This window comes from Aulonocara sp. 'chitande type north' Nkhata Bay, linkage group LG18 (genome assembly GCF_057382095.1).
Source record: "Aulonocara sp. 'chitande type north' Nkhata Bay isolate Kocher_YH1m ecotype deep benthic linkage group LG18, A_spYH_male_GT1.1, whole genome shotgun sequence".
NCBI classification, from domain to species: domain Eukaryota; kingdom Metazoa; phylum Chordata; class Actinopteri; order Cichliformes; family Cichlidae; genus Aulonocara; species Aulonocara sp. 'chitande type north' Nkhata Bay.
In genome coordinates this window covers 11,812,701-11,834,200 of record NC_141361.1, presented here as the reverse complement: position 1 = coordinate 11,834,200, position 21,500 = coordinate 11,812,701, and the positions used below count along the sequence as shown (strand labels likewise).

At 42.7% G+C, this 21,500-nt stretch overlaps 1 protein-coding gene across 7 annotated transcripts in view; it reads right to left on the bottom strand.

Annotated features, from left to right (window-relative positions):
- Nucleotides 1-21,500, bottom strand: part of mtcl1 (microtubule crosslinking factor 1) — an 83,348-nt gene that overhangs the window by 8,214 nt on the left and 53,634 nt on the right. For 6 of the 7 annotated variants that reach the window (XM_086272080.1, XM_086272082.1, XM_086272083.1 and 3 more), the window contains 5 exons: nucleotides 17,704-17,871; nucleotides 9,317-9,589; nucleotides 4,499-4,840; nucleotides 3,905-3,984; nucleotides 1,864-3,439 (listed from right to left, as the gene is read on the bottom strand). In XM_086272080.1, coding sequence (XP_086128206.1) covers nucleotides 1,864-3,439; nucleotides 3,905-3,984; nucleotides 4,499-4,840; nucleotides 9,317-9,589; nucleotides 17,704-17,871 — 2,439 coding nt within the window. Of the gene's footprint in view, nucleotides 1-1,634; nucleotides 1,660-1,863; nucleotides 3,440-3,904; nucleotides 3,985-4,498; nucleotides 4,841-9,316; nucleotides 9,590-17,703; nucleotides 17,872-21,500 lie in introns of all 7 variants that reach the window. The other variant, XM_086272085.1, reaches the window with a different exon arrangement.

Here is a 21,500-nt window from a genome sequence, read left to right as displayed (position 1 = left end):
TCTCCACAACTTTTCAGGGTTCATTGAAACTTGATGGTTACCTAGCAAGTTGGTGTCTTTAGTGCACATTGTGGGTGAGTCATGGCAATCTGACAAGCAAAGGAATCACAAGGTTTTTGGTGCGGCACCCTCTTTGTGACCAGTTTAACCTACCTACTGCAAGCAGCAAATCTGGAAAGCACAAGAATGCACGGCAACATTTAGGCTGGGAGCACCTTGTTAGTTTGGCAATGTCATGGTTACGGTCCAGCTTCACCACTCGCAGCCCAGAGAGTCAGTTTTATTGCTAACTGTGACTAGAATAGATATTAAAAGCTTACATCTTTAAAAAAAACTCACAAAATATATTTATTCAAAATAAAGAAAGAGGAATAGAAAAGAAATGTGTGAAATTGAGCATTAAAGAGCAGCCTGGATTACTTCCAAACTGTCCTTAACAGTTAAAACTTTGGGTATAATTAATATGAGCATCTACCAGTACATGGCTGAAAATAAGGAAAAGCATAAAAGGTCCCTTTCAAACTCATAAGCTCCTCAGGTAATTGATCGAAATGGCCACATTTGTGCAACAGTCACCAGCAGCTCATTCATATCAGCTTATTTACTGCTACCTTTTATTAATTTCTGAATTATAAGACAAAGGCTGCATTAAGACGAGGTTTGCTCCATACTGCCTGCCACTTCAAGAAATAAAAAGTATTTTCTGTGAGTTTGTTCTTACAAAGCAAACAGAGACACCAAAACGAAATCCACATTCATACCTCTTCTAAAAAATTGACATAACGCGTGGTTACGCGCCATCGCAATCCATTACTTTCGTGCTATTATCATGCTGTAATCATTATCCACAGAGTCACAGTTTTGTTTCATGAATGATCGCACGCTCCAGTGCCATTCATAAAGTCACATATCAGACTGTAATCTTGCTCCTGCACATCAGTGAACAGCAGCAGGTGAACTCTTGATGTTATTAACCAGCATATGTGCGATTATATTGCTCCCTGTACATGTACACAATTTCAAATATACAACTGGTCTGGGGAACACAGATTTTTTTTTACAGCTGTAATGCAGCATGACCTGCTTTTCATAGGTTTTAATCGGTTTATGGAGAGTCAAATATGAGGCGTGCCGGCAGATACTGTAATTATTTCATTCAGGACATATATTAATTAATTAAAAGTCTGTCACATTTTTTGCACGGGTCAGAGAAATGGGTGGTGAAAACAGCCTGAACTGATTTCATCGAGTGAAGTTAGCGCTTTCCCAGGTTTATTTTGGTACGCGGGGGCGGGGATCCAACTCCTTTAAAAACCGGAGCCACTTAAAATTCTGCTTGAACACTTGATTGGAAGGCGCTGCTAATGATTAATTAAGGAACTGTGTAATAGTGATCCCACTCAGATCGCAGTTGTTAGACCATTTATTTCACTTCTCCACTTATCAGAGACATAAATCAGACTTCAGTCGGGCCTCAGTGATGGTTTAAGCACAGAGGTAAAAGCCACACTACAAGGAAGCCACTGCAGCAGAGATGAAAGTACAGAAGAAGAAACCTTCAAGAGTTTCTACATGCAGCGATAAGAGAAAGTTCAGTGTGTTGCAGAGGAGGGTTAAATGTTTTATAACATTACCATTGCATCAGTCAGTGCTTTTGATCTGAGGAAAGAGCATGAACATTTTAGTGATTGTGCACATTTTAAAGGTGAATTCTTGATCATCGTTTGTCTGATTAAACACAGATGTCTTCAGACATTACACGGGAACTCCAAGGCGGTACCATAAGTATCACCGTGTCATAAAACATGGGCCCCATATCACATGAATGATGAAGCGATGAATCCAGTGCATCTGTGTATTTACCTCCATGCATCCTGACTGTCCTCTGTCTGACTCGGTCTCCCTGCTGTTGTCTCTGCCGTGGCTGCTCGGTCCTCCCGCCTGCAGCCTCCTCTCCTCCCTAAAGTTCTGCTCCTGCAGCTTCTTGTTGAGGATGCGGGCTGCGTTTTCAGCCAGCGTGTAGCCCGGCGGGGCCGATAGATCCTGCCGAATGCTCACCACCTCTGGGTTCTTGTCGCCCTGCGTCTCCACTATTAGCTGCACAGGGCTTGGTGAGCGCCCGCGAGCAGGCCGCAGGCATTCCTGCGCGTTCCTGGGGTCTGCAGACAGAGGCCCGTGAGCGGGGCTCGGCTCAGTGGTGGAGGGTGGCGTGGGGCGGGAGCGACTTGGGGACTTATTAAATTTCTGAATGGTGTCATAGACCACAGGGGTGTGGTCGATTATGTTGAAGAGGCTGGACAGCCCATCGTTGATGGTAGTGTGCACAGGGCTGTCGCGAGTGGTGGTGGAGCGGGCCCATGCCGACTCGTTGTTCCCTTTCTGGGGCGTTGTGGGCATGGGGGCGCGGCTGTTATTGGGTAGCTCGGTTTTACTGGACGTGGATGGTTTGCGCTGAAGTTTCGGTGAGCCGTACTTTGGGGAGCAGCAGGGTCGCTCGAACTTGCTCTGGACCACAGGAGAGTACTGAACTTTCCTTGTGTTGCGTGATGGGGACGAGATGGGCGTGTTGCCACCTTTCGGGGTGAGGCAGCGGTGGGGGCTGCTGGTCAGGTTCCTCAGCAGGTCTGTCTGCAGACCCACGCTGATGGTTTGGGTGGTCTGAGTCCCTCTTGTGGTGAATCCGTTGGTCTGGCAGGCGGTGTCCCGGACAACAGGCCCCGGTGGAGAGCGGATGGCGTTCCTCACAGAGATGGCCACCTCCTTCATGTCGTCACTCATGTTTCTGGAGAGCTGAAGATCCAGAGAGGATGCATAGCCCACTGTGGGGCAGATAGGAGACTGACTAGGAGAAGTCCGTAGTCCTCCACCCTCCAGAAGGCAAGGCCACCTTGCACTGCTGAACACTTCATCCGGCCCACTGGCACCCACCCCAGCCTCCACTCCTCCCCTTGCTTTGGTCCCCTTTGCATACAGGAAATCGGGATCCTGGGCAGTGGTGTGCTCAGCTGCCCCGGGTCTGGTGGGGCTGTGGAGGATGTGCACCCCGTAGTGCTCCACTCCCACCCCTGCTGCTGCTGCTCCATTGCCTCTCAGTGGGGACTTGTGGCAGTGCTCAGGGCTGCTCAGGGTGCTGGTGGTCAGGGTGGCGCTGGTGGTGAGGAACCAGGAAGCGGGTTGGAATGGACCAGGAACGGCCTCTCCTTCCCGGGCCTCTGTTGATTTGTCTGTCCACACTTCCCGCAACAGTCCCGGACCAGAGGTGGCTGACGGGAAGTCCCAGCCCTTATTGTTGAACTCCTCGATGTACTTGAGATCATCTGGAGACAGAGGCGGGGTGACGTCGTCTTGGCCCTGATCGCCATGACGCGTCTTGTCAGGGAGGAACGGTGAGCTGTCCATTAACCGCTGGAAGTCGCTCATGGAGCACACCGACTTGGCTCTGGACACACGCGCACACACACACACGCACACACACACACGCACACACACACACACACACACACAGATCATTAACTACAGCTAAAGTCAAATGTCTCAAACTGATCTTCATAACATCTCCTTTATTTTCCCACAAAAAACCCCCAAAAATCTGTGGCTGCTTTTTTTTTTTTTTTTTTTTTTTTACAAAGGAACTCGGTCTGTGTTTTAAAACTTTGTGAATTATTTAACAGCGTAGTGAGCTGGATCTCATCGCTGCCATAAAAGAACAATCACCAGTCTCCCCGTCACTACAAGTCACACTTAACAGAATCAGCAGGGCCGATCAGTACGTACGAGCAAGAAAGTACTGCAGGAGGCCGGATAATCTGCAGCCAGTTAGTTATTGGTTAAAAATTTACAGCAGACTTTACAATACTCCAGCTTTTTGAACTCAGTTTAACATAATTCTGTCTCTGGTGGTTACCTGAGCAGACTCCCACCCTCCCTCATCTTGTCTTCTGAGTAAGCAGCAGCATCTTCTCTCTCCGAAATCTCATTTAGGGCCTGAAAGGCAACAGACACAACAGTTAAAACATGTTGAGGGAAGGGGGTTCAGTGCATAACCCTATTTAATCTAAATATTGTGGAATTTTGGCTCACTTGTGCAACACAGTTTAGAGAAGTAAGTGCATCTTCTCCTGGAAACAGACACTGAATGATAAATTTGTGCTTCTTAGATTTTAATATACTTTTAAATATAACCTCTTAAAATCTAAACTGGTGTTTGTGAATAATGTTTCACACTTCATAGCTAAATGAACTAATAAATATAAAACAATGAAAGAAGAAATGAAACACACGTATTAATGAAGATTACGCTATCAACTAAAATGAAAACATAACATAACTTGTTTTTACCTTTATTTTAGATTCAAATTTACATTAAGATGAATTTTCATTAGTAACAGCTCAAAATCTAAGGAAGATGTTTTTTCACATAGTGTAGCTATCACACACATGCACAAATTTTCCTTTGTCTCTTCAAAGGTCATATTGAACTCATACAGATGTGCGTTACCTCCTTCATACAGGGAAACCTCTTCTCACTCTCCAGTCTGGAGGGTGGAGGGACCTCCGGTCCACTCATGGGGTCCAGAGACAGTGCGTCCAGGAACAGGTTGTCTGCTGAGCCTTTGAGCCCCATCGCAGCCCCCTGCTCCTCCAGAATGGCCTCGGAGTCAGAGTGGGAACGTGTGGGGGGCATCAGGACAGGTGTAGCCGTACAGGGGGAGCGGGGGGTGTGAGGCGACCGGGGAGCCTGGCAGGGACTGTCCTGAGGTGAAAACATGCCTCTGTAGGATGTGCTGCCATCTTTAACGTCAGAGCCCTCACCTCGCCGAGAGTTAAGTTCCCTCTGCATCTGCATGAAGTACGACACATGTGCTGGATAAGAGTCTGGGAGCTTATTACCTGTAAATGCAGCGAGCGCAGTCATCAAACATAATAAAACTGTAATTACTAAATGTGTCAGGACAATTTTAAACAAATATAAGCGGAATAAATATGTGAAAAAGGTTTGAGTTGTGTCTCTTTCCTGATGCTCCTTTTTCAGACGCACAGTGTTAAGCGTATGTTCATGATGTGCTGATCTCATTAATTTTTATTTTCTTTTTTTATGCAAAAATTAAATTTTTACCACGTGACATATTTTATTTATGGGATAATAAAATCCAATTAAGAAGCTAAACTAAAAGAACAGCTTGATATTTTGGAAAACACTGGCATGTGCTGAGTGTTCAATGAAGAATGACACAGATCTCATGTGTGCATGCCAAGTTTAAACCAACTGAGGTGCCAAACAGTAACACAGACTGGCAGAACCACAGAGACCAGCCGGCCTAAGTTTGTACAAAGGTATAAAAAAAGCAATCTGACTTTTTACTCTATGTATGCTAAGCTAATCAGCTGCTAGTGAAAGTGGCACATTTGCCATAATGAATCTTGAGGTCGATGATTAAGAATTTTAAAAGCCCATGCCCTCCATGCCCTCCTGGGTTTTAAATGCACCTTAGAACACACATGCATCAACATTACAATGAGCGGGTGGAGGGAGGTTTGGAGTCTTCTCTCACCCCCGTTCTCTGCGACCTGCTGGAGCAGGGGGGCTAGGAGGAGGAGTTGGCCGTCCGACTGCGGTCTGGAGTGTGGAGCCTTCCTGCTGCTGCGGAGTCGGGGCGGTCTGCCTCCCCCCACCGCAGGGAAAAGGGAAACACCACCTGGGTCTGGGTGCAGTTCCCCCCTCCAGGGGCGAGGGCACCTAGACCCGGTTTGTAGAGTACGCTTGGGGAGTGTGATCGTGTGTACAACGTCTCTTTATGTCTGTCTCCACGTTGGTTGAGTGTGGAGTAAGTGCATATGAGAGCATGAGGGTGGGAATGGATGTTTGTATCTGTGTGTGCCTGTATGTCTGTGTCTATATGTCAGGTTGGGTGTCAGACGCCACCTCTCTGGGGACATCTCAGGCCCTCCAAGGTTTGGAGGCCTATCTCCCCCTACCACCACTTCCCCTGCCAGTGGCGGACCCCCTCAGACATCGGTGCGTTGGTGGTTCTTTGTGTCCGGGGATGGGCGTCCAGGTACACACCGGCTCACTCCTTGGCGGCCGCTTATCGGGGCCTGGAGCCTGGGGCTCGCTCGGGCCACTTCAGAGGTGGGGTGCCCCCGGCCTCTCGGCCTGGGGCTCGGTCACTCAGGCGCAGCTGGCTGCCGGCGGAGCTCACGGGCGCGTCACTGCAACTCCCCCTGGCTTCTGCTCCGCGGCTGCTGAGTGAGCCCTCATCTGGGACTCTCCTCAGCTCTTTCCGGGACAGTGGCGCAGCTGCCCCTCTGTTGGTCTTCCTTGGTCTCTTGTGTTCTGGGGGCCTCTGGATGTCTGGAGTTTTGATCTCCTCCACACCTGCTTCACGCCCTGGAGGACGGGGCTGTGGCCCCCCCACACCCTCTAGCAGATTATTACATGAAGGAACCTTTTAAAAAAACAAAAAACAAGCGCGTCCATGCTCACAGGTGTACACACGGGTGATCACACCCACAAACTACACCCTTTTTGGCTCCTACCTCAAAGCACACTGTGTTCTGTTGATCTTATGTGCTGCACAATAATGTTTAACATTTAGTATTTACTGTCATATTCCCATATATCATTGTGATGTTGTTTATTCTATTACTCTTGTTCTCTTCTGCTTGCTTTCTTTTTTCTTTCTCAGCAGGTGATCCAGGTGATTGATATATGCATTTTTTTTTCTTTGCCCGTTCTGTTGGTTTTTGTCTTTTGCCCTTCTCCCCCGTCCCTCTTCTCAGCTGTTTCTCTTTCCCTCTTTCTTTCTCCCCTTCTTTCCCCCAGTCAAGTCTGTCCCGTATTCAGTAAGTGAAAATAAAATAAACAATAAAAGGTGAATCAAATGGACCATTACGGCAAGGCTGGGATGGTCAGTTTGGTAAAGTAAATCCGTTGGGCATCTTTCTTTGCCTGTAGACAACAATTCTGATGGCAAAAGAGCCAAACGGGATAGGCCAAAAAAAAAAAAAGAAAAAAAAAAAAAAAAGAAAAAAAAGAATTTTAAAAGCTCTACAGCTTTATATCAGATAATATACAAGTTTTTTTCTTTTCATGAGCAGCAAACAGATTTTTATTTGACATCAAGTTCCCTTAAAATTTATTTTGAAGAGTGATCTTTAGACACACCTCTCTGAGACATGAAACATTGCCACTGCATGGTTTTAACCAAGCTCATCCATTCACCCTACTGGCTACTTCACAGGTTTAGCACTATAAAGCATGCAAAACCTCTCATGTGGTCCTGCAGTCAAGGGAAGTGTGCAAAAAAAGCTCCCATTTTAAAATGCACAACTTTAGTGCAGAAAGTTGTCCGATCACATGTTAGTGCACTCGGAGTGCTGGACCCGTGCCTGGATACAAGGGAGGGTTTCATCCGAAAGGCTACATCTGTACATGGATGCAGCTTGTCTGTCATTATTAGTTGATAGTACACAGCACTCAACTCTCTCATTAAATCTAGCTCAAAAAACAAAACAAAACAAAAAATAAATAAAAAACAGAAATAAGCCAACCTGGTGATGCTATGATGCCTAAATCGAGGCTCCAAAATGGGAATTCCCATTAAAGTGTATCTATCCTTTAATTTAGCTTCTTCTGCTCCTTTTAGGGGTCACTTCCCTCTCACCCTGTCCCTAGCATCCCTCTGTCACACCAACGCTCCTTACCGCCTTCACTACCTCTGCTCCTTGCACATGTACATCTCCATCTGTTCTTCTCATTCACAACCATGTATTCTCTGATCACTCCTCTTCTTTCCAGAACATATCTCCACCTCTCTCTTTTTTTTAATTTATTATCCATTTCTGTTAAGCAGAGGAGGCTTTTACCACACACGCGCTATATTCTTGTGCTCTGTTACTCCAATGTCACTCGCACAGTAATCCACCTGCAGCACTTGAGGTTAAGCACCTTGTTCCTGGCTTGAAGTTTAAGGAAGAACAGCCACATTACTCATTCACTTTCAGCCTGCCAGTCTGAGCAGTTCAGTGGATGACCTGTGCTTTATAGTTTCCTGCAACATTGCTGAATAATGCATTTCCACCTCCTGCTCTGCATCTCCATTCAGAGGTGCATCAGCAGTTTTTTCCCCCTCTCTGAGCTGGAAAGCGTAAACTATATTCAGAGAGGTGTATTCCTGTCCCCTGGTCTGAATGATAATACGCTCACACACACATCATATTAATCAGTGTGTAGTTCTACTTCCTGCCCTGAACATCAAAACGCAAAAAGTGCAATGCTACAGCTCGTCTAATTAAATCGCACAAAGGACATAAATTATTCAGTTATGCTCAATTATTGCATCTACTATAATTGCCCTGAGTCCTTTGTCTGGGTTTCTTTCTCTCATTCCTTTATTAAAACACTGATGCAGCAAAAGAAATGCATAAAAAAATCTATTAGCTATAATTTTGTTGATTGTCTCCCCTTAAAACTTTATTTCTAAAAAGTTTTAAATAGCTTTAGTTTTTCCCTCTTTATCTCCGATGTCTCAGGTCTAAGACTCATGCAAAAGACATTCAGAGCTCACAGAGATTAAATAAAGATTATACGCTGCCATCTTTGCCTAGTCTCCCTCACAAAAGAGGGATATTAGGCAACTCAGATAAACTTTAAGAACTTCTGTCTAGCAGAAATGCCAGGACTCGGATGAATGCAATGATCATAATATAAAAATATGGCAAAATTATAAAAAAACAAAATTGCTTCATGTTTTCTATGTCAAAGCACAGAAAGCAGTAACGTGACGACGTGCTACAAAAAAAATGATACAAGACCGTCTCTCAAATATGAAGATTTAAAGCTTTTCTCTGTTTTATATCAATGTATAAAAGGAATATTTTGTTTTTTTGCCTGTGAACAAGAGAAAACACGTCTATAAAATGGCATTAACTGTGAAAAATGTTTTGGCTATTTGTAAGAGTTAAGAATTGAAATGTCTGAGTTTTCTTTTAACTTACTTACTGGTCAATAAACTGAACTGCTGATCAGTTATCAGGAAAGTTCGATCCCAGAATGAAACCTGCAACTTCTACTGTTGTTTCTTGATAACGTTCAGCAGGAGGAGCTGCTGAAGTTGTCATGGAGCTGTAAATCTTCACATTTATTTTGGGAAATTGTAGTCCAGTTTAAAGTTAATTTCAAACCTTGTAAACAGATGATTCCAATGATTACATTACAGCAAAGACCTCAGATTGAGTCAAATCTTGCCAAATCTTTCCTTCTTTGCCATTATTACCACTACTATTCTGTCTGTTTTTACTCCTGCCCTTCTCTCACCCTCTCCATCTTCCGGTGGAGCTCCCGCATACTGCTGTCCCACTCCTGCCGCTCCCTGTCGAAGTGCTCCAGGAGATCGACCCTCTCCCGGTTCCACCTCTTCTCTCCGTGCTGCAGCTTCCAGCGCAGATCCAGCGACGTGTTGTGGCTCTCGGCAAGCAGACGACGATGCTCCTCGCGCTCCAGCTTCAGGGCCCACTCGGTGTCTGCAGCTGGCTCCCCTTCGCCTCCCTGCGCTTCACCTCGCACCTTACCTTGCTCCTCCTCCTCCAGCTGGTCGAAGATGAGACACAAATATTGAAAAGAGACGATAAATAAAAAACACAGAAAAAGAGAAAATACCAGAGAATAGTAAAAGTCTCTGCAGTGGCAGTTTGCTGTTACATTTTTGATAGCATTTCTGTTTAATTTGGCTTTAACGTTATTAACATGAAGGCAAAACACTTATTACAAAACCATCCTACTGTTTTGTAATTTCTGTGAAAGACTGCTTTAATTTTAGAGCACAACATTTGTAAATAGAAAGTTTTCAGACAATTAAAAGATCTTCTTCCAAACTTTCTGTCAGTTCAGTAACATACAAACGTGAGTGCAGCCAAGCAGGTCACCAAACCACAAAATAATAAATCAATGTCAAAACAGAACAGAAAAACGAATGAAAAGGCGTTGGCTGAAACAAACGCTCACTCTCACACTACGAATGATCGACACGTGCGGACGAGCCAACAATTAAACGGCTCACTGGGACTGATCGGTGTCATTTTGCAATGCTGAAAATCACAGTGTTATGCCAGCAGCAGCATACGTGTTAGATGAAGATGTAAACAGACGCTGTAGTCTTTAATAAGTAAGAGAAAACTTTTACAATGCAAATTTTTGTTTGAATCCTAATCAACAAAGGAAGATTTTAGGCATGACGTTGGTTCAAAGAGCAGCTTGAAGAAATAAAAGAGTAGTCGATAAAAACCTTTGGGAAATTTAAGAGAATCAATATCACTTTCAGGCTTCTATTATACATACTTGTAGCCAGAAGACGGTTTGCTTAGCTTAGAATAAAACTGAAAAGATAGGGAATGTAGGTTGATCCTGAGAGCTCAGAGCTCAGTGCATTTCAAATTGGAAAAAAAAAAAAAACGAAACAAAAGCTAATTAAGAACTCTTTACCACATCTTCCTACAGGACAAAAATAAATAAAATTAAACAAAACAACTATATTATCATATTTTCAGTGCTTCCTAGAAACATTTTACTCTTGTATGTATCAAAAAAAACTGACGACAGTCTTCTCTAACTTTATATTCCTTGTGTTTTGTCCGTTTACTCAGGCTGTAGCAGTATTCAACAGCCTGTTATCAAAGTTCTGCTGAACTGAGGGTGAAAGTCACCAAACACAGAAGTTAAAAAAAAGGACGAGGCAGAGAGAAAATTAAAAGTAGCAGAAGGCTTTTCACTTTTCTCTCACTGCACTGCGGCTCTGGGTCCTTCTCCAAAGCATTGCTGCTCACTCACCTAATCAACACAACAAAGCAGCACGGTTCTTGTGCCGGTCCAACTCTTCCCACTTTTCACGCTGAACTCTTTATCGTTACACAATTACTGTGCAGACATGCAGGTGAGAATGATCTTCTTTTATAACTTAAGGGCCAAATAAAAGGGTAAAATGGCACGATAAGCGATAAAAACCATCCACTTTATTGCCCAGGTGAGGCTGGAGCCTAACCCAGCTGTCACGGATCGAGAGGTGGGGGTATCCCCCGGACAGGTCACAGGTCTGAGGGGGGTCCAATCAATCAGTCACTCTCACCTTCACACTTAATTTCAATTTAGAATTGCTATCTAACCTAAAGTAGCCGGAGAAAACCCACATAGGAACAAGGTGGAACAAGCAAACACCACACCTGGATCTGAACCAAGGACCTTCTTGCTGCTAGGTGACTTTTTCCCAACTTAAAACCAGTTCAAATTAATTAAAATGAATTGAATCTCTGCTGTACACAGAGAAATGACAAGAGAGGATGACGAAGCGGTTATTCTGCAGCAGGCAGAGACAGTTCAAACCTGAATTTATATGTCTAACCACACAATAGCGGGGAGGGGGGGGAGGAAGAAGAAGGGAATCAGGCATTCTGCAGATTCTTCAAAGCTGCAGAACAACGAGAGGGAAGCTTCTCTTTCTGCAGAGCGGAGCTTTGTAGTCTTCAGACATGCTTTCATTCCAAGACATAATGGTACAAAGTAGAGTCTGCAGCAGGAGAGTCGTGCACACGGACCTCCTCAAACACGAGCTTCCGTTCTCTCATTCACAAATATTTGCCTTGTAGGCTTTTTATCTGTTTTAAACCTGCCTAATTTGACACCGGAGGAGACGATGAGTACACTTAGAGCTGCTGAATGAATTCTATAAGTCAGACTCTGCGGTATTATTAATACAGGCAGCTCTGTAGGGGCGAGCAGGTGGCCAGACCAGAGCATGAAACAGGAGGCAGCGTAAGCAATAACATAATCACTGGTTATGTCCACAGGTGAGAGCAATTTCCAATTCGACTCTGGTCTACTGGGCTGTATAATAATCCTGAATGAGAAGTATATTTCTAAAGTCCTAATAAGTGAAGCAAGTAAAGAACTCTGCACAGTTATCAGAGCAAATAAGTACATTAGTTCCCACTGTGGCCTTCAGCGACCTCTCCTCTGTGGAAGGATTGAACCGTGTAAGAGATTTACAGATTAAAAGCACAAGAGTTAAAAAGATAATCTTCCTCCTTTGACTCGAGCCTCTTAATTGGTTCCCAAAGCTGCAGTTTCCTTTAAAAAAAAAAAATCAGCTCAGGCTGATAAGAGACACTTCTCCACCCACCAAGGGTTTCAAATTTTTAGCTCTCAGCAAAGTGGTCAGAGAGGACATTCAGGACCCGGTTCGATTCTCAACGGGAAAGAAAGTTTTAGATTTCCCGCGCGGCGACAGCGAGGTACCCACAGAGACGCACGCAAAGAAAACACACTCAGCAAACGCTGCCAAACAAATGTGCTGCTTCTCAGAATAAAGTTGCTGTTTATTTCGCCTCATGTGAGATTTAAACGATTTAATTATGTTTGACCTTTAATAACAGTTTTTCTTAGAAACACGCTGTGAACACAATCCCGACACTTCAGTCAGAGAACTGCTTTTCAAAATGACAGATTTGTTGCAGCAGAGTTCCCCCACCACTTTAATCACACTCTAGATCTTGTTTTAACATATGGCATAGAAACTGAACATTTAACAGTGTTTCCTGAAAACCCTCTCCTGTCTGATCATTTCCTGATAACATTTACTTTTACAATAATTGATTACACAGCGGTGAAGAGTAGACTTTATCAAAGTAGATGTCTTTCTGAAAGCACTGTAACTAAGTTTAAGAATATAATCCACCCACTGTTATCATCTCCAATGCCCTGTACCAACACAGAGCAAAGCAGCTATCTGAACGCTACCCCAACAGAGGTCGATTATCTTGTTAATAATTTCACCTCCTCACTACGTACGACTCTGGATACTGTAGCTCCTGTGAAAACTAAGGCCTCAAATCAGAAGTACCTGACTCCGTGGTATAATTCTGAAACACGTACCCTAAAGCAGATGACTCGTAATCTGGAGAGGAAATGGCGTGTCACAAATCTAGAGGATCATCATTTAGCCTGGAGAAATAGTTTGCTGCTTTATAAGAAAGCCCTCCGCAAAGCCAGAACATCTTACTATTCATCACTGATTGAAGAAAATAAGAACAACCCTAGGTTTCTCTTCAGCACTGTAGCCAGGCTGACAAAAAGTCAGAGCTCTTTTGAGCCAACCATCCCTTTAACGTTAACTAGTAATGACTTCATGAACTTCTTCACAAATAAAATTTTTATCATTAGAGAAAAAATTACCAATAATCATCCCACAGATGTAATATTATCTACAGCTACTCTTAGTACCATTGATATTAAGTTAGACTCTTTTTCTCCAATTGATCTTTCTGAGTTAACTTCAATAATTACTTCCTCCAAACCATCAACGTGTCTTTTAGACCCCATTCCTACAAAACTGCTCAAAGAAGTCCTGCCATTAATTAATTCTTCGATCTTAAATATGATCAACCTATCTCTAATAATCGGCTATGTACCACAGGCCTTCAAGCTGGCTGTAGTTAAACCTTTACTCAAAAAGCCATCTCTAGACCCAGCAGTCTTAGCTAATTATAGGCCAATCTCCAACCTTCCTTTCATATCAAAAATCCTTGAAAGAGTAGTTGTCAAACAGCTAACAGATCATCTGCAGAGGAATGGTTTATTTGAAGAGTTTCAGTCAGGTTTCAGAGCTCAGCACAGTACAGAAACAGCTTTAGTGAAGGTTACAAATGATCTTCTTATGGCCTCTGACAGTGGACTCATCTCTGTGCTTGTCCTGCTAGACCTCAGTGCAGCGTTCGATACTGTTGATCATAATATCCTATTAGAGCGATTAGAACATGCTGTAGGTATTACAAGTACTGCGCTGCAGTGGTTTGTATCATATCTATCTAATAGACTCCAATTCGTGCATGTAAATGGAGAGTCCTCTTCACACACTGAGGTTAATTATGGAGTTCCACAGGGTTCAGTGCTAGGACCAATTCTGTTTACATTATACATGCTTCCCTTAGGCAGTATCATTAGAAGACATAGCATACATTTTCACTGCTATGCAGATGACACCCAGCTCTATCTGTCCATGAAGCCAGATAACACACACCAATTAGTTAAACTGCAGGAATGTCTTAAAGACATAAAGACCTGGATGGCCGCTAACTTTCTGCTTCTTAATTCAGATAAAACTGAGGTTATTGTACTCGGCCCTGAAAATCTTAGAAATATGGTATCTAATCAGATTCTTACTCTGGATGGCATTACCTTGGCCTCCAGTAACGCGGTGAGGAACCTTGGAGTCATTTTTGACCAGGACATGTCCTTCAACGCACATATTAAACAAATATGTAAGACTGCTTTCTTCCATTTGCGCAACATCTCTAAAATTAGAAATATCCTGTCTCAGAGTGACGCTGAAAAACTAGTTCATGCATTTATTACTTCCAGGCTGGACTACTGTAATTCATTATTATCAGGATGTCCAAAAAACTCACTGAAAAGCCTTCAGCTAATCCAAAATGCTGCAGCAAGAGTCCTGACAGGGACTAGAAAGAGAGAGCATATTTCTCCTGTTTTGGCTTCCCTTCATTGGCTTCCTGTTAAATCCAGAATTGAATTCAAAATCCTGCTCCTCACATACAAGGTCTTAAATAATCAGGCCCCATCTTATCTTAATGACCTTGTAGTACCATATCACCCTATTAGAGCGCTCCGCTCTCGCTCTGCAGGCCTACTTGTTGTTCCTAGAGTATTTAAAAGTAGAATGGGAGGGAGAGCCTTCAGTTTTCAGGCCCCTCTTCTGTGGAACCAGCTTCCAGTTTGGATTCAGGAGACAGACACTATCTCTACTTTTAAGATTAGGCTTAAAACTTTCCTTTTTTCTAAAGCATATAGTTAGGGCTGGACCAGGTGACCCTGAATCCTCCCTTTGTTATGCTGCAATAGATGTAGGCTGCCGGGGGATTCCCATGATGCATTGAGTTTTTCCTTTCCAGTCACCTTTCTCACTCACTATGTATTAATAGACCTCTCTGCATTGAATCATATCTGTTATTAACCTCTGTCTCTCTTCCACAGCATGTCTTTATCCTGTCTTCCTTCTCTCACCCCAACCGGTCGCAGCAGATGGCCGCCCCTCCCTGAGCCTGGTTCTGCCGGAGGTTTCTTCCTGTTAAAAGGGAGTTTTTCCTTCCCACTGTCGCCAAAGTGCTTGCTCATAGGGGGTCATATGATTGTTGGGTTTTTCTCTGTATCTATGAAGCGCCTTGAGGCGACTTTTGTTGTGATTTGGCGCTATATAAATAAAATTGAATTGAATTGAATTCCTTTGAATCTGTTACAACAAAATTTAGGAGTGATTGATGACTAATTATCTCCTCTGAGCCTACAGATGGGAGCTGGGAGGGAATCAAACAACAGGTATCTTAATTAGACCGCCAGACTGTGAGGGGAGTTTTGAAAAATGACATCAGAAGAGTAAGCCATCGATCTAGATACGTATACCTCAAACGTTTCCCTTTTTAAACCCTATAAAGTTTGAACCATGAAATAATACCCAAAAAATTATAATTTCTTGAAACTTGAGTTTTTACTGAATCTTCTGACAAATGAAAAAGAAAAAAAATATCAGTTTGCAAATATGAGTTTTAATTTAGATCTTTTTTTGCTACAGCCAGCAGTTTTGTGTAATTTATTGCTTAAAAATTTGTTGTGCAATTTGTTCAGGTTTTCCAAGGAAAAGAAAATGACACTGATGCTATAGGGGTCTCAAAACCTCACAAAAACACACGGATTAAAACGATACTCGTGGCTTTAGAGCAGGGGTCCCAATCCCAGTCCACGAGGGCCGGTGTCCCTGCAGGTTTTAGATGTGTCCTTGTCCCACCACAGCTGATGTCAATGGATAAATAACCTTCTTAACATGTCTTGAAGTTCTCCAGAGGCCTGGTAATGAACTAATCATGTGATTCAGGTGTGTTGACCCAGGGTGAGATCTAAAACCTGCAGGGGCACCGGCCCCCGTGGACTGGGATTGGGGACCCCTGCTTTAGAGGGGTAGGTCCATTACTCGCTCTTTTAGCTTCTGCCCTCCACCAAGTCATAAAGAAAATATGTGGCTCACCAATCAGCTGGTTTTAAAAGTGCTTTTATAACAAACCTTTACATTTTTATAAAACACTAATTACCTCCTCTAAGGAAGTGACTGGTTTAGATCAGGGTTGCCAAACTCGTTTTACATCGTGGGCTACATACGGGCCACTTTGATGTGAAGTGGGTCATATCAGTGAAGCTACATGATAAACGTGTAAAGGTAACAGAAAATGTCCTTGTATTTTTGGGTAGTATGGATTCCACTATAAGATGGGGGTCTTTACTAATGCAAAAAGCTGTTAAAAAATATGAAAATACAGTTAAAAGTTCAAAATCTATGCACTCCATACGTTTTTTTAAAGCTGTCCAATGGGCCAAATTTGGAGTTGTTGCTGGGCAGATTCTAGCCCTCGAGCTAAACCAGGAGTATTAACCATCTATAATCCTCCTAACAGACAGATTTACAAAGACTTTTATCGAAGATTAACTTCTGGAAACAATCTAATTTAATTTTGGAAGAATTATTTATTACTTTATTAGCGAGGTGCAGATTTTATTTTCTATTGGGATGTCTCATTATTCAGCAAATATAAAATGATAAATGGACTGGTACTGACATGATGCTTTTCTACTCAATTAGTTTGTGAGAAAGCAGTCCAAGTGCTTTCTTACTACGAGCCTTATCCACCCATTCACACGCTAACACACACGATCCCTTCAATATCTCGGGCCAAGGTACTCCGACATGCAGACTGAGGAGGCTTGTGACATTAGCAGACCTGAGCCACATGCGTCTTTGCTATAATCCACACTAGATTTACACTTACAGATTCGCTAATCCACCACAATCTGGCATTAAAATTGTCAGACAGTCGGTTTCAGACAGCATACAGCACTGTGTAAACGGCTTCCTCATCATTTTATTTATTGCTCTGCCAGACAGCAGCCATGCTATCACACAGGGCAGTTTTCTTTTTGGGGCCATTTGATTAGCCAAAACTAATCAGATACATCGGTCCGTTACTAAAACTGGTCTTTTTAATAGTTCGTGCTGATGCAGGAAAGCATGCTTTAGCAAATAAAACTACCTGGATGTGTTTGTTATATCAGCAGACTTCAGCATTTATGACACCAACACAAACATCAGGTTACACACAGCCATGTCATTTTTAGATGAGGATGGTATACTTTCAAAGTACAAAGCACTTCTATCTCATTAGGAATATGAATGAGTGCTTTAACAGCTGTTTTCAGTTCTGTAAGATGTGCACAGAGTCACACTGAACAATTAGGCTCAAAGCTGAATTAATTAGTTTGCGCAAAGACAGATTATATCCATTGTGCAGTGCCAAGAGTGTGATTCATCATTATTTCCTTGGATGCGGTTCTTTTTTTAAATTCAATCGGTGAGGAGAGATTATGAATGTTCGTTTGTTTGTCAGATGTGATATGGTTTAAGACACTATTTAGAGTTATTATTCATTCCAGCGCTTTACTTTCAAATCAGAAAACTGGCCAAAGAGGAGCAGTGAGCTCACAGGTAGAAAAAAGGGAAAACAAAACAGGTTTTCTCTGAGTGCAAAAAGGCAAAAAAAAAAAAAGCAGATTGTGTCCTGTCCCTTTAAAGGTGGGTGCTGAGACGCCATCTGTACCTGGGCGACATGGCACTTCATCTCTGCCCACTTGACCTCCCAGGCGGCTTTGTCATTGGCGTAGGATTGCTGCAGTTGGCATCGCCGCGCCTCCTCCTCCCGCAGCTCCTCTCGAAACTCCTCCAGCAGCGTCCGCAAGACCTGCAGCACTCGACGTGTCTCGCCGAACTGCACGAACAGGATGTAGACAAAACAATCATCAGAAACACACATTGGGCAAACTGTGAACGAACACACTCAGAATCCTTATCTTGAAAACTGTGATTCGTTCAACCCGTGTCCTTTTTTCTCTGAATCACCTCGGGATGAACCTGCTTTGTGAGCGTTTTATAAAATCATTTTTACTTTTCTTCTTGTCTATTCTACTCTATTTTTTTCTATCCTTGTCCTTTTCTTGACCTCGTCGAGTAAAGAGCTGAAAGCTGGGTGAGAATAAAAAACTGTTTAAAATTCCTTCAGAACTTCTGAGCAATGCGCTAATTATGGCTGCAACAAAAACTTTCGTCATCCAGGATCTGGATTCGGATTCGTATGGCTCATGGCTACATGAGCAGCAGCATCCAGTCGAGCACAGGGAAACGAACAGCGGTGCTTGCCTGAGCTGTCTGCTCAGAGAGGTGTTTGCAGAGCTGTTTGCCTCTGGTGGTCCTGCTGTGGAGAGGCTTCAGGTCTTGGCAGGAGGCAGTGAATCACAAAAAGAGTCTGATCACCTCGAGGTGTCAATACAGCGCTGCCAGATCTGAGAACATAACATGAGCGCAATAGTTGCAAACTATTGTTTGCTTGAGTCTTCTATAGTTCATTTTTTTATTTATGTTTTTAGGGTAAATAATACCAAAACAAAGATAAGAGGAAAAAAGTATCCAAAGACTGAGGCTCTCATTATAAAAGGAATATAAATAGCTGTGCTTTTACCTTTCTAGCATACTCTATATAACAGAAGTCAAACTCATTTTAATTAATGAGCCACAGGCAGCCCAATATGATCCTAAGTGGGCCATGTCAGAGAATTTCTTGCACAGTAAACTCATAATTTTCCCGTTGCTTTTAGTGTAAAACAATAAAAAATGTTCAAATTTAATGAAGAACCCATCTACGGAGTACATGATGAATGATCTGAGAAAAGAACCTGACATGTTTTTCCCATATTAGCCCCAGAACTGAATTTAAAATCTTGATCTCGACTCCATCATATTGTTAAGACTTACTAGTATCATATTTTCCCAATAGGGCTCTTCCCTCTCAGACTGCAGGCTTACTTGTGGTTTCTGGAGTTTCTAAAAGTAGAATGGGAGGAAGAGCCTTCAGCTATCAGGAACAAACTCCCAGTTTGGATTTAGGACACAGATATCCCTCTCTACTTTTAGGATGAGACATAAAAGTTTCCTTTCTGATAACACGTAAAGTTAGTCCTGGAACTGATTCTGAGTCTGATTTAATCAAGGCTGATCAGCTTTTAGTTATGCTGCTATTGGCTTAGCCTGCTGGTGGATTTCCTGTGATTCAGATTCATCGATCATTTATTTTCTATTCCCCTCTTTTAACTCCCTGTGTGTTCATATCCTTCACAGCTGTTACAGTTTTCATAGTAGTACATTTTCACCCGTACAAGATTAAAAACAAAGGGGCCATTTGGCCATTTATATCACTTTCACCAGAAGAGCTCATATCTAGCAGACGTCACAGTCGCAAAAATCATTCAGCCTGGGTTTTGTTTTCTTATGACCTGCTCCTATGCTTCTTCAGACCAGCCACTCCCACCAGTCCTCAGTACATACACCTCCACCTTTGGTAGATTATCTTGATGCCTGACCTTTCAAGCATTCTGTTTTCTTAACCTTTCCTCATACTTTGGGTTCTGCCTCAGCCTGATCCTCCCTGTGCTCCCCGTCTGCCTGTTTTTGTAACCTTGAACCTGTACTATTGAAGTAAAACTCCCTTTCTGCCTTTACAGCCTGCCTCCTGTTGTGCTTGTAAGGCCACAGGATAAAAACAATCAAGGTTTCACAGGTCTCACATTTCTATAACTACAAGAGTGAGCAATCACCTTCACTCAGAAGTCGCTATAAAACACAACAAATTCTACAAGTGAGTTTAATATAAAGAATGAGGACCACAGGCCAAGTTTTAAAGAAATGAATCGGCTCCTATGAAGCATTTCTTTACTTTCCCTTAAATATGTAGGTTGTCACAGCACAATGAGCCACTTTACAACATCATCTACCATTGTGATTTAAAGCTAGTATTATGCTAGCAACAGCAGTGAATTTCTAGCATCAATCTCAGCATCAACAACCAGAAACAGCGATTAAACCTCGTATGAATGACTGAGGAAAGTGGAGTGAATGGAAGATCCTGCCCATGTTTAAGCAGCAACACAAAAACCACAATCTGGTTCAAACGTCGTTGCCAAAACCGGTGACGTCAGTATCTGAGTGCTGTGAAGTCAACGGTTAGACGTCAACATTCAGCTGCTGGAAAAACACCACGTTCACAGACTGCTTAGTCTAATTAAAGGAGGAGCTCTCCCTACCAGAAATGTGATGAAAGTTCACAACGACTGCAGAACTTATCTGCCGTATGTAGGCTATTCATATATGCTTAAGCACTTCAATCATATCAGCCAACTGCAGTACCCGAAGGAATGAAGGATTTCTTCATCACCAATCTGCCTACTTTCTTCTCCGGTTGTCACTGAGAACTGAGAATGACCCTTTCACATCTTAAAATAATCTTATGTCACTAATATCTCACTCTGGCTGCAGGACCTATGATCTGTGCTTGTTCTGCTGCACGTGTGCAAATGCTTACTATATCAAGTCTGCATTTCTGCCCTCACGTTAACCTACTATGCACGCTTGTTCATATACTGAAGCTACAATGTCAGATCATTGTACACACCATTTTTGAGATGCTGGGAAAAATCAAAACACGACAAAGTAGAGCACTTAGTGCTGCTTAATAATGCATTCGACCCAAAATGTCTAGCTGCTTTCTTTACTTTAAGGGGGGTCAGCTGAGGTACTGAAAGGAGATTTCATCACATGAAAGATCTAGAAACTCAAAAAAAGGAAGCTCCTTTTGTCTCCTGATGTTTGCATAAACAAGAAGCATAAAACTGGGTTTACCCAAAATAATTACCGTCTCTAACCAGTTATGTAGGTCAAAATTCCCATCTGCATACTGTGCCAAGCAGCTCCAATGAATATCTGCCAAACACTCATTTGCACACAATGAAAGAGTAAAAAAAAAAAGGGTATAACTTTTGATGTGTTTTCTTTTTACAGTTACTGAAGTCTCCATTACATCTTACTGTATTCCACTCTGTTTTACTAAACACAGCTTTGAACCTTTTTGTTTGTGTTAGAGCTCACGGTCATTCTGAAAATATAAATTCATTCATCCAGAAAACTGTGCTGAAGAAAGAACAAAGAAACCGTGTTATCATAACTGCACTAAGGATGATGGAGCTTGAAACAAATAGTAGTAGAACTGCAGCCAAAGCCCTTTTTTCATTCAGTAATACCATCGTACAGTCATCGTGCCTCAAACTTGACATCCTATCCAAGTTTATTACATTTCTGACGCACGCTGTGCTCATATTATACTCATAAGGTTGCCAAATTCATGCTTTTGAACACAGTAAGTGAGAGTCATTATGTGAGGGAGCATTAACAAGCTTTTGCTCTTTAAAGTGCCCAGAAAGACTCCACCAGACGAATGACTCAATTTCAGATCTTTGCCCTAAACGTGCAACAGAAAAAGACGATCTTATCCACACGGATTAAAATGGCAAT